General features: G+C 37.5%; 1 protein-coding gene and 1 non-coding gene across 2 annotated transcripts; both read left to right on the top strand.

Moving 5' to 3' along the window:
- Positions 1-3,004: 3,004 nt before the first annotated feature.
- Positions 3,005-5,599, top strand: LOC113348106. Its single transcript, XM_026591809.1, has 2 exons — positions 3,005-3,178; positions 3,274-5,599. The coding sequence occupies exons 1-2, from the start codon at positions 3,100-3,102 to the stop codon at positions 5,385-5,387; spliced, it is 2,193 nt and encodes a 730-aa protein (XP_026447594.1). The 5' UTR covers positions 3,005-3,099; the 3' UTR covers positions 5,388-5,599.
- A 2,581-nt stretch (positions 5,600-8,180) lies between these two features.
- On the top strand, positions 8,181-8,284 carry LOC113354911. Its single transcript, XR_003362104.1, has one exon. It is a non-coding gene; the product is annotated as a U6 spliceosomal RNA (small nuclear RNA).
- Positions 8,285-12,991: the final 4,707 nt, after the last annotated feature.

Raw genomic sequence — 12,991 nt, 5'->3', positions numbered from 1 at the left:
TTCTAGCCGCCATATCTTTATCCATTTTTGTTTCAGATAGAAAGGTGATATCAGGGTTAACATTCCTACATAGTAAACTAAGTTCCTTATTAGCAGAATTTTTTCCAAACCCTCTAATGTTCCAAGAAATCAGGTTGATGTTATTGACAGGGGATTGGTTTATAGAGTTATTAGAACTATCAATTAAAGGAGTTGAGGGGGTTAGATTTACCTGAGTGGTAGAGTCAGACCCACCACCAAGAGATGCACTGGTACCATCACCACTTTGAGAAATATTTTGGGAGGAATCGAGATTAGAAGTAGCAGCATTGAGACGAGAATTATTGCGGACACCATTGTTGTTTGAGGAATTATCAGCAGGTATGTTGTAGATCCCATAAGAATCAATCAAAGGTTGGGTATTGAGTGAACAGTTTGACAGATTGATAGCAGGTATTTCTCCCAATTTGGTAATTGGAGGACACAACTGAGCATAATAAGGTTCAGTAGTATCAAATTCTCACTACACCAAATTCAAGGATTAGTAACTAGATTTCACAACAGATTTGTCCCTGTTGCGAATTTTCTGTTGCAAATTTCAGTTGCGAAAAATTTGTAACAGTTCATAGTAGTTACGACACTCGCAACTGTTTGCTTCAGTTGCGATTTGCAACTAAACCCAGTTGTACTCGTGCGAAAAAATAGTGTGGCTTCCTACACTTTGAAACTGAATCACTATTCATCTCACTCAGATACTCGGGAGTCTGACTCGGTTCTCTTATCTCTATTATTATCGAATCTCGATCATTCATTCATTCTCATCCCCTTCTCTTTCTCGTTCCTCCTGTAGTCCTGTGAACCCTAATGAAACCCCAAATCCTTTTCCATCTTCTAGAGAAAGTTCTGAAATCGTTCAGATGAAAACCTATGTTCTTCATCACTTCATGCATCTTCTCGATTGAAAAACCAGTATCTAACCCCTAACCCTAGATTTGCTTAAAACATATTTGATGTTCCTGCTGCTGAATAAGGAACCAAGCAAATAATTTTTGTATCTGAAACTCACTAATCTCGTGTAACAGATTTATAGTTTCTATTACATTTCTGAAAAAATCGATTAAGTGGTTCGATTCTAGCACTGGTGGTGGTGAAGAAGAACTCAATATCTTCAAACAAAGAATCGATTCATTAGTAGTCTGTGTTGTCAATGATAAATTCTCTGTTGAGGCTGTTATCTTCCCCAACCTGTGTATGCGGGCACCTGAGATACGACAGATGGCTGCAGATGTTGCAGTAATAGCTAATGCTGGCCTCGGGGAGGTGACTCAGCCTCATGAAATACCAGCAGATGAGCTTTTGCCAGTATCAGTATCTAGATCCTCTGCACCAATGCCAAATTACGATGTACAAAGGCCTGCAAAGAAAGCTACAAGTGCATCTAGAGATGCAGATACTGTCTAAACAGGTAGAATTCAAAGCATAGCTCTGAGGGGTGTGAGGGTTATATTGAATGAAGTGAACTGAGTTTTTATTTCGGATAATGATTATCAGGGTAAAGGAAACTTTTTTGATGTTAAACAAAATTGTGGTGTTTAAGTTTAATGTTGGTTTTCTGGGTTTAATCATGATAATTTTGAGCATGCTAACATTGTTAGTGCTTAAGGAGTTAGTGCATTGCATTCCAAGATAGAGTAGATTTTGAATTGCATATAATCCTGGAAGCAGTTATGATAATACCAACATGCCTGAGATAAGAGGTGAAATTAGAAAGAAAGCTTTTGGTATAAGAAAACCTTTGAGTATGGTTTTGAGGGTGAAGGTCACTTAGATTTATGGTCAAACAATAGCAATAGGGATGTAGAGAGATTATAGAGAAAGACATACCAGAATGGTGAAGAGAAGTATCCAAGAAACTCACCCATTTAAGATTGTGGCCTAATTTCCTTAGAGAGAATTGAAAAAATTGTAGTAGACTGCAATTGTAGCTAGTTTGATGCCCATGGGTTGAGTAGAAGACCAATGAAGAGTTGTAATACTTGTTGTTGCTACTGAGATTTGGCTTCTGAGATTCATTTCCTGTGAGAAATCTTTCTTCAGTTTGAACTGTTACAGGGAGCTTAGTGTTTGAGAAATTGAAATCGAAGTAGATGTTAGAAGGTTGGGGTTTGATTTGCTGGGGGAGTGACCTCTTAGGCTCCTTGCCATTGAAGTAAATTCTTAATCTTTCTTTATCTGAGACAAATTCTGAGAATTGTTCCTTGGTAATGAAACTGTGTTGAGGATTCTTCTTGGAAGGGGAATTTCTAGCTTCCAGAATAGAGTAATTGTGTTGAGAATTCTTCTTGGAAGGGGAAATTCCAGCTTCCAGACTAGAGTAATTAGTGATTTGGATGAAATTTGTGTTATGTGTGATGTGTGTGATGTGTGAGACAATTCTCATCTCAGCTTTTTCTGTGATTTTGTTATGAATGTGATTTGAGTGATTGATGCAGTTGCAATAACACTGATTCTGGTGATTGGAGATAGTCATTAGAGCTCAGGTGATGAAGAAACTTAGCATTTGGTGAAGAAATTTAGCATTCCGGTACAAATTCCGATGAGAAATGACCGCTGAAACTAACCGGTAAGGGAAGAGTTCAAGAAAAAACGACTAGTTTTGGCCGGCGAGAGAGAGAAATCAGGGGAGGAGAGAGGAGGAGAGAGGGGAGAGGTCATAAATATATTTCCAATTATGATTTTCTGTCTATTTGGAAGTATTTTCGGTCGGCAGTCACATTTTATCCGGTTAGGTGTACGTGGGAAATACAAACGATGCCTCAAGTCCAACAAAGTCTACACACGACCAAACACCTTCAAAAGTCAAGAAATTGTACCGTTATAGGAGCCTGGCATCTCAACGGTCACAAAATAATAAACATTTCAAATTCCAAAAAGCTGTATCTCTTCATCTCCTTCTTCCCCATTCCATATATAAAACCCAAGACCATACACCTCCCAACGGTCATTTATTTCATTCTCTCGCTCTCTCTGTCTAAAGCAAATCAAGAAAGAAGAAGAACAAATAAGGAAGAAAATAAATAATATCAAAAAAGACGTCAAATCTGAAAATTCAAGATCCAAATGGATGATTCAAGAAAGGATAGTAATAAAACAGTAATCAAACCTTCTGCTATACCTAGACTACTCCCATCGTCATCTGGTAAGCAAGATCTCTCTGGGTTTTTTCTTTTTTGTTTATTGTTTCTTAAAATTTCGTTTTTTGTTTCCTGAATTTTATTCTTCTTTGATTTACAGATTTGAAGCAAAAGATTGTGACAACTAGAAGAGAAAGTAATGAAAACGAAGAGGAATTGATAACAAATCATATAAATTACTCTTCTTCTTCTAAATTACAAAACCCCAAAAAACCATCAACACCCAAACATTTCATGTCACCAACAATCTCTGCTGCATCAAAGATTTCTACTCCAAAAAAGAAGATTCTGATGGAAAGAAACGATTTTTCTTCCTCTGAAACATCATCAACAACAACCCATGTTTCAAAAAACCCAAATCTTGATTCAAAAACCCCTAACTCTTCATCTCAGATAGGATTACCCCCAAAAATTCTAGATTTTTCAGTACCCCCAAATCTTCAATCATCTCAGACTACACCTATTTCTTCAAAATTGACTGATTCAGAAGAAACCCCTTATGATCCAAAAACAAATTTCTTATCCCCAAGACCCAAATTTCTTCGCTTTAACCCTAATCGCAGAATGGAAATACTTAAACGAAGAGAGGAAGAATTGAAACAGCAAGCAGAACAATCTTGTTCTGATGAACAAGAATCTGATGATCTCTCTTCATCATCTCAAGGAGATGAGTCTGGTTTAAGTAGTACTACTAGTGAAGAAGAAACAATCACAAAGAAGGGTCCTTCTGAACATGCTGAAAGTGAAGTTGAAATCGAAGAAGAAGAAGATGAGGAAGTGGAAGAAGAAGAAGAAGAAGAGGTGGAGAAGAATGGGTTCCTCTGGAATTTGTATCAGGTATTGAAATTTCTTCTCCTTGTTGGTTTTGTGGGTTTTTCTACATCTTACATATCTTCAATGAATGTCGCAAACCTTCAATTACAACCTGTATGTGATGTTAAACAAGGATTTAAGATCTTTGAAAATGGTTTCTGTCCATCTGGTCTGGAGAAATCTGTATTGTGGAATGTTAGTAGTAACCCAGAATTGGTAATGAACAAGGCATCAATCATAAAGGAAGTAGAATTGGAAAAACCTGTGGAAATTCCTGCTCAAATTGAAGATGAGATTCTAATTGGAATGACCCAAGTTTCATTGGAGAGTGGTGGTGAAGAAGATGATAAGTTGGTGTTGTCAGCTGAAGAGGAAGTGGTTGAAGATGAAAATGTGAAGCCTGGGGAGGTTGAAATTTCTGATCAGGTGGTTGAGGATGAAAATGTGGAGTCTGTGAGTTTGTCTAATCAATTGTCTGAGGGGAATGCAGAAGTTGCTGAGCAATTGGAAGCCTCAGAACCTATTTCAGATGAGGTTGTTGCTGAGGAATTTGAAGCCCCAGAGCCTATTTCTAATGCAGAAGTTGTTGAGGAGTTTGAAGCTCCAGAAGAAACTGTTTCTAATGAGGATGTAGCTTCAGAGCTTGTTTCTTATGAGGATGTTACTGAGGATCCAGAAGCTTCAAAACCTGTTTCTAATGAAGTTGCCGAGGAAGTTGAAGCCTCAATTCCTGTTTCTAATGAAGTTGCTGGAGAAGCTGAAGCCTCAAGGCGTATTGCAAAACTTGAATTAGGCGTTGGAGTTTCTGTCATTTCTGCAATCCTGGCATCTCTGATCATTGTTTTCCGTCATCTAAAGCATCAAAGACAAGCCGTAAATGAATGTGCACCAACCATGGGACCACCAGCTGAGGCTTTTCTTACTGAGGAGCAAGAAACCATCATTGCTGAAACACTTGAGAAGGCTAAAAAGTGCTATCTTCCTAAGAAAGATGAGGTTGCCGCCGAGTCTTATATTGATTCGACATTTCACTCTAGTGGAAGGGTTTCGGAAGATTTATACCGAAGTAGAGCAGCGCCATCAGTACAATTGCTTGGTGATTTCATTGTAGAAGAATCAGGGAGCTCTCTCAGAAGCTGCAGTGTATTGAATTCAAAGGCAATTGAGGATGGGGAAGAGAGCAAGTTTTCTGTGTCTATGTCAGATATGAATTCAAGGGGCAGGAGGAGGGGAGCTTCCTCAGTTATGCAGGAGGATGTTTCTGAATTTTCTAATGCTGACTCCTATTCATATGGCCGCTTCACAACTCAAGAGAAGTTGACAAGGAAAGATGGGGGAGATTTTACAACTCCAGTCAGAAGATCAAGTCGAATTCGAACAAAATCAGTCACGTCTTCTTGAACTGGGTTTGGTTTACCTAGTGCAACTGCAACGAAAACAGCTTCCTGTTGTTTAATGTTGTTTAGGATACTAGACAATTTATTTTTTAGCCTTTACCTTGTTTTTTCAGTTTATGTCTGTGTTAGGGGAACTTGATCTAATATTTCAGTATGAACTGCTGCTCATTTTGTACCTTAACTCCACCACTAATGTGTATCTTTGTTTCTCTTTTATTAGACATCTTTGCATTTTTAGCACAATTGGTTTCCATTAACCTTTTCCATCTTTTGAAAACTTACATGGGTTCTGAAGGAGTTTTCAGGTTCCAATTTGGTAGAAATAGATGGTAAGGTCAGAGAGTTTGTTGGTTTTGAGAAGTCTCACCCTTTGTCTCATTTTATATCTGGATGTGCAGTCCATGTTAACCTTTTGTTATTTGGTTTGGGTAGTTCTTTCGATTGTAATAATAATGCTCATGGTGAAGAGAATTAGCAGACGCGCAAGAATGACAGCCAGAACTTAAAACTGCAACTTTTGACTATCACACTTTACAATCTGAACTGCTTCACTAATTCTAGAATATATGTAGTAGTTTCTGTTGGACTCAGACTAGATATGAACTTTAACAGAACACTTGAATATCTGCTGTATTCAACTTTGGAATATCGCAGAATTGTGAGGTCCTGAAGGGAATTGTGCATAAACCCCTTCATTCACTTTGAATTTTCATGGATTACCTGATAATCTCCATCTTAAACTGTGTCCAATTAAGCTTATACCCCTCAAAAGTCATTCTGTTGCGTAGCTTCCACAGCTCAGCTCTAACTGGCAACAGCGCCACTAACCATAAGTCTTTCACCATACCGCTCCTGCCTTTCAACATCTTACAAGAAGTGACCATTGGTTGTAATTGGAAAACAGTCGAAATTCATCCCCAACCCCTTTGAGCAAAACTGCAGTCCCATATGATACGCTGCAATGAATCCTGCTTCAGATTGCAAAGCACACAGAGGGATACCAGAGGCACCTTGAATCTGCATTTAAGCTTGTCATGCGTTGCCTCAGCAGTCAATTTTTATCACTTTCCATGCTTGTGCAGATAATAAAGAGGGATGCACCACCTTTCTCCAAACAAGCTTAGCTTCAGGCATGTCTGGATACTTTGTGGGCAGCAAATGTCTTACATATTTCACCGTAAACATTCACTTTTGTTCTAGAGTACATATATCTGACATCCTTTTCATTATTTGGTGCAGGTAATTCATCCATATCTATAACAGCTTCAATCATCTTGTTAAGAACAGGAGCAGCAATAACCCACTCATTATTCACTATGAGATGACTGACCTTAAAAGCCAAAGCTATTTTTGTGCTTTGTAGCTATGCCAAGAGACTCTGCAATACTATTTTCGCCACACCAATTATCGAAAAGTAAAGAATTCATCCCCAATCAAGCGCCTAGTATGCTGTTCTACATTGCGAGGCGACCATTCTTAAGTTCCTTTGATTTGGTGAGTTAAGACAGATGCAGTTCATATCATTTCGGTCTGGTTACTCTCTAGCTGTTATAATCCTCTCCGGTTTTCAGGACTTCAATGTAGCGAGATCATGTTTCTTGAGTAACTCTGTAGCAGCATCTGCTGAAGCTATGTATTCACTGCACCCAAACGTAACATGAAAATTGCTCCGTATTCTGGTACAAGATATTCAAAAAGGATTTACATTTATTTTTGACACAGGCTATAGTCATAATACGACCCAAATTCACACTATGAAGGGTGAGTGCGAGAGAGAGACTTACTTACAAGGAGAGAAAAAGGCAGGAAATTTTTTTCTTTTTTCTTTTTGTAAATGGTAGTATAAGGAGTTGAACTTGTGACCTTGGAGAGAAAAATAACTTTTAACTCAATGTTATTTTTACTCTACACTTTTGTCCCACATGGAAGAGAACCCAAATTCTGCTCTAATTTTTATACCACAACCCAAGGCAACAGACTAGCATTTCAGGATATACAGGAGCTGTGGCCGGAATTTGTTAGTGGTGGCCAATGCTATTGGTTCCCATGCCCAGAGATTGTCCAAAATACTGCACTGGATTGCCAGTTATTTTGAACTGGCTGCTCATTTTTTACCTTAAACTCCATCACTAATGTGCATCTTTGTTTCCCTTTTTTATTAGACTACCCCCAACGAAACATCTTTGCATTTGGATATCTAGGAAGCACAATATGCTATCATATCATCTGACATGTGCTTACTCGTAACTGTCACTGCATCAGATGGATAAGAAACACAAGTTGCATTTTTATGCTTAGAGCAAATGTTGAGGTTTATGCAAGGATGTTGGAAACAATCGAAAGATTATATCAGGTTCTGAAATCACTACAGAGTATCTACTCTTGACCAGCAAAGGAATCCAGAAAGTGGGACGAGCTAGCCACTAGCGTGTTTGGAACTTTCGAATACCGACTGGCTTTGGTTGGAAAAACATGGTATCTAGTTCCTACACTTCAGGAAATTTTCTCCACTATGTCCAAAGTGGTATACCAAATTTTAAGTGATGGCAAGAAGACATATCACCATTGCACAGAAGTACAAATCTGAATGTTGAGGTTTAGGCAAGAATGTTGGAAAGATTGTTTTATATAAAGTTATGACTAGAGAGACTCAAACTCTTAACCGCCTAAGAAAAGGAATTCAGTGCGTTTTTCATTTTTCACTACCTGTACAAGATGGGCATTGGTTGGTTTAATTCCACAGCGCTTATATTATAGAACAGAAATCGGTTTAAATAGTCTAAGCTTCGATGTTAGCTTGTCCCTTCGGACACATCCGATAAAATTGGAACGATACAGAGAAGATTAGCATGGCCCCTACGCAAGGATAACTCAGGAAAATTTCAATCTTTGATTACTTGATTTAGATGATCATTCCATGATTCTTCAGATCTTTTACTTCAATTTTATCTTATTCTAATCCCTATATATCCTTTATTTGAATTTCCTAATGGATTTTCTTTTAATTTCTCTATAGGTACTGGCTGTTGGTGCTTGGGGGGTGCTGGGTGATTTGAGTGGTGTTGCCTTATCAATCTGGTAATCCTTCTTGGTTTGTGAATTATAGCTTCACTTTTGATGGAATTTTATCACGCGCTGATTAATCCTGTATTACTTTGGACAAACATACTTTATGTTTCTCTTACAAGCCGTTGTATTCAAGGTAGCCGCCTCTCATTTAATTTCAACAATAACTTAATGGGTTGTGAGAAGATTTTCACCAGGTGTATGTCATTCACTAATACTCATTGCGGTGGATATTTGTTTATAATTTTGGGTTACCTCGTTCTTTTCTCCCGTCTCTTTACTTTTTCATTGAGCTTCACCAACATGGAAGCAGAACTCACACAAGTCCAAAAAAGAATGGAGTTTATTTCGATAATTGATCGTCTCAAAGACCTAAAAGAGCTTCAGCTTCCTACAGAGGATTTGATTCTCAGAGCAGAACCGTACAAATTATGTTTTCTAGGGAAGCCTTATTCTGTTAAGATCTACACTGTTAGTGAGCTAGATAAACAGTTAAAAATCCTTTGGCCCAAAAGTAAAGGTATCTTTATTAGAAAGGAGGATAATGGTTGTTTTTTGATAAAGTTTCATACCCAAGATAAGTATGACGTGGTTTTAAAATTTCGTCCTTGGTTTCTAGATGGTGATATTTTGGTGCTTGAACCCTGGAATCCCAAAATACCTAAGTCTGCAGTTGATTTAACCAAGCATCTCTTATGGTTGCGTCTTTATAACATGCATCCAGGTTTTGCAAGCTATAACATCGTCATGGAGATAGCTTCAGCAATGGGAGAAGTAAGAGAGTTAGATCCACCGGACTGCATTGTTCAGAAGGGTAAGGTGCAAAAAACTTTGGTACTCATTGATGTGAGAAACCCTCTTCGTAGGGGTTTCTGGATGAAGAATACAGCTAGTGAAGATGTCTGGATCAGATTATTCTATAAAAAGTAGCCTTTTAATTTATGTGGTTTCTGCTACACGATTGATCATAATGAACTTGAGTGTGAAACTATTGCTGCATTTCTGCTCCAACAACAGCGTGGGCACCTCTCTTCCACTTCTATTCTTGATGTGTCATCCTGGACAAATCCGGATATGAGAAGCAAAAGGCTACAAACTCTACTGGTAGTCAAGGTCAAACTGACGGAGACGATCAACATGCAACTATTGCTCAGGGAGAGAACATCAATCCTGTTATGATTCAGGCACAAGTACAAGACAAGGATGATACTGCTATGATAGTTCATCAATCTTCTAACATGCATGCAGATTCTGCTGTTGCTGATCCAGCTCATTTTATGTTGGAGGTTTCTAGAGATATGGTTTCTCTTAAAGAACATAGTGCAGACAACAATTTGAGAAATATTTCCTTGTCTTCTTGTTCTCCAGTGGTTATAGTGGACTGCAATGACCAAGGTATGCTACAAGTTAAATTTGATAATCTTAAGGACAGAGATGATGTGGTTCAGAGGCAGGGTAAGAGAGTCAGGCTTGAAGAGGGTCAATCTAGTGGTCCAAAACTTTTAAATATAGAAAGCGGAGATAATATAATTAGTAAGTCTGAGTTAAATATGGAGCACCAACTTCAGGATTTTAAGTCAACCATGGGTCAGGAAAGTGGGTATGGTTCACATATGGATATCTTAAAGTCGTATATTGCTCTAGGTGATCTGGATGTCTCTTTTGATGATTACAATGTTGCAAATCTTGATCCAGATAGTTCTAGTGCATCTAGAGCTTTTTCAAAATCACTCATTTTGAAGATAATATGACCAACCATAATCCTAATGATGTGAACCCAGAGATATCAGGAAATGAGCATGTTAGTGTGGATGTGAATACACCATCTCCTAATTCATTCTCTTCATTTCATGGTACTGTTTCATAGCAAAACCACTCTAAAAGATTTAAAGCATCTTCCTCAGGCACTGGCAGTCAGGTACACTCCTCTCATCTTTTACACTTTCAATTTTGCAGTTCTTTCATTTTCAATTTTCAATTTCCTGGTTGTTTTGCTTGGTATCTGAGTTGCATTAGAAATTTCTCCTTTCAATTTTATAGTTTAAAATCATGAAAATTTTATCTTGGAATGTCCAAGGTCTGGCTGGGAAGCACACAAGAGATCATCTAGGAGATTATAAAAATGCATAATCCAGTTGAAACGAAAGCTGGTTTAGATAAAGCCAAATTTCTGGTTCAAAAATATAATTATCCTAATGTTCACTTTATTAGCTCAATTGGCTTATCTGGTGGAATTGCATTACTTTGGAAAGATGGGTTTCCTTGTGATATTGTTTGTGCTAAGGATAATATGATTCACCTACTAGTCACCAGTAACCCTTCTAAACAAGAATGGCTTCTTTCTTGTGTGCATGTCTACTCATTCTAAGTTTAAGCAACAACAATGGGAATTTATTAAGGAGATTAGTGAAAATGTATTTCAACCATGGGTTATTCTGGGTGATTTAAATATCCATATTAGTAATTCAGATGCTTCTACTAGTGTGAGTACTCTAGATAATTGGGTTGGAAACATTTTAAATGATGTTGGACTCATGGATTTAGGATATGCTGGACCTTAACATACTTGGTCTAACAGATTAAATGGTAAATGCCACAAAAGATCTAGAATAGATATGGCTCTTCATAATTCTAACTAGATAAGAGAATTTCCAGATTCTAAACTGTTGCATCTTCCATTTTTAGGATCTGATCATAGACCTATCTTAGTTGTCACTGAATCGGATTGTATTAAGCCTATAAATGTGTGGAAGTTCTACAGATGTTGGTTAGCATATCCAAATTGCTCTGAACTCATTGTTAATTCTTGGGATTCCTCTCCAACTGAACTTAATTTGTCTCAAAAGTTATCTAATGCAAGGAGGAAACTTTCTAGGTGGAATAGAGAATATTTTGGCAAAATTGGTTTTCACTTAAAACATATTAAAAATCAATTGTATTTTTCCAAGAACAGCCCTATATTGATGCCATCTCTCAGAAGATTCATCTTACTATTCAAAGGTAAAATTATTGGAAAAAGATAGAAGCGGATTTTTGGCAACAAAAATCGGGGGATCGTTGGTTAAAGGATTCTGACAATAATACTGCTTATTTTCATGCCTTAGCCAACATAATAAGGTCTAGAAATCACATATCAGCTCTTAGAGATGATCAGGGTAATTGGTTTCATTCTCATCAAGACTTACTTCTTACTAATCATTTTTCTTTTATTGCTAAGACTACAAACCTTCAATTTCAGCAAGATTCTTTTGATATTATTTCTCCAATAATAACTCAAGAGGATAATGCTTCTTTGCTTGTTATGACAACTGAAGAAGAGATTCTTAATGTGCTTAGAGATATGCCAAGTTGGAATTCACCGGGCCCAGATGGGTTCCAGCTGGATTCTTTCTATCACAATGGCAAGTTGTTGGTAAGTATGTAGTCAAGATGGTGCAACAATTTTTTACAACTAAACTCATGCCACAGAGTATAAACCAAACTGTTACTTGCCTAATCCCTAAAAATAAGCATCCAGCAACACCGTATGATTATAGACCGATTGGCATGTGCAATATAAGTTATAAGATAATCTTCAAGCTTATAGTTATGAGAATGAAGCCCCTAATGGAGAAAATAATTTCTCATACTCAAGCTGCTTATGTCCCTAAGAGACATATTAATGACAACATCGTCGTGGCGGATGAGTTAATCCATTCCATGAAGAAGTCTAGAAAGAAAAGGGGTTTGGTAGCTCTAAAACTAGATATGTCGAAAGCGTTCGACAGAGTTGAATGGAGTTTCATAGACAAAATGCTTGCTTCTTTAGGATTTTGTGAAGACTGGCGTACCATTATCTCTCTGTGCATTTCAACAACTACGGTGTCGATAAGACTGAATGGTAGTACATGCCAATCTTACATTCCTACTAGAGGACTGAGACAGGGGGATCCTTTATCCCCCTATATCTTCATCATCTCTATGGAATACCTAGCGAGGTCCTTGTTACATGCAGAAGATAAAAAATTACTTTGTTTTATTCAAGTTGCAAAGAATTCGATATCCATTAATCACCTGTTATTTGCAGATGATTGTATTTTATTCGTTCGTGCTGATCAATCGAGTATTGTGCAAGTACAAAAATATTTGCAGGAATTTTGCAACATTTCTGGTCAGTTAATCGATTTCTCAAAGTCATCGGCTTTTGTCACGGGTGAATTATCTGAAGAAGAAAAAATGTCCATTTGGCATACACTTGGAGTGAAACAGCTCAGTACCTCAGATAAATAACTGGGGTTACCTATTCTTTTAGGAAAATCTAAATCTACTTCCTTTAAGTCAATTCAGGATTCTTATGAAAACAAGTTCCAAGGTTGGTGCTCTAAAACTCTCAATCAAGCAGCTAGATCAACACTTGTAAGATCAGTCTTTAATTCAATTCTGACCCACTATATGAGTAGTTTTAGGTTATCCAAGAATGTTATTCATAAACTTGATTCAGGTCAAAGAAAGTTTTGGTGGGGTCATAAAACTAATCGTGGGGTAAATATGGTTGCACGGAAT

This window comes from Papaver somniferum, chromosome 2 (genome assembly GCF_003573695.1).
Source record: "Papaver somniferum cultivar HN1 chromosome 2, ASM357369v1, whole genome shotgun sequence".
Lineage (NCBI taxonomy): Eukaryota > Viridiplantae > Streptophyta > Magnoliopsida > Ranunculales > Papaveraceae > Papaver > Papaver somniferum.
This window is presented reverse-complemented; position numbering and strand designations above follow the sequence as displayed.

Coding starts and splice junctions, on each gene's coding strand:
- LOC113348106 (XM_026591809.1), top strand. CDS start 3,100: ATGGATGATTCAAGAAAGGATAGTAATAAAACAGTAATCAAACCTTCT. Junction 3,179..3,273: donor ACTACTCCCATCGTCATCTG/GTAAGCAAGATC, acceptor TTTGATTTACAG/ATTTGAAGCAAAAGATTGTG.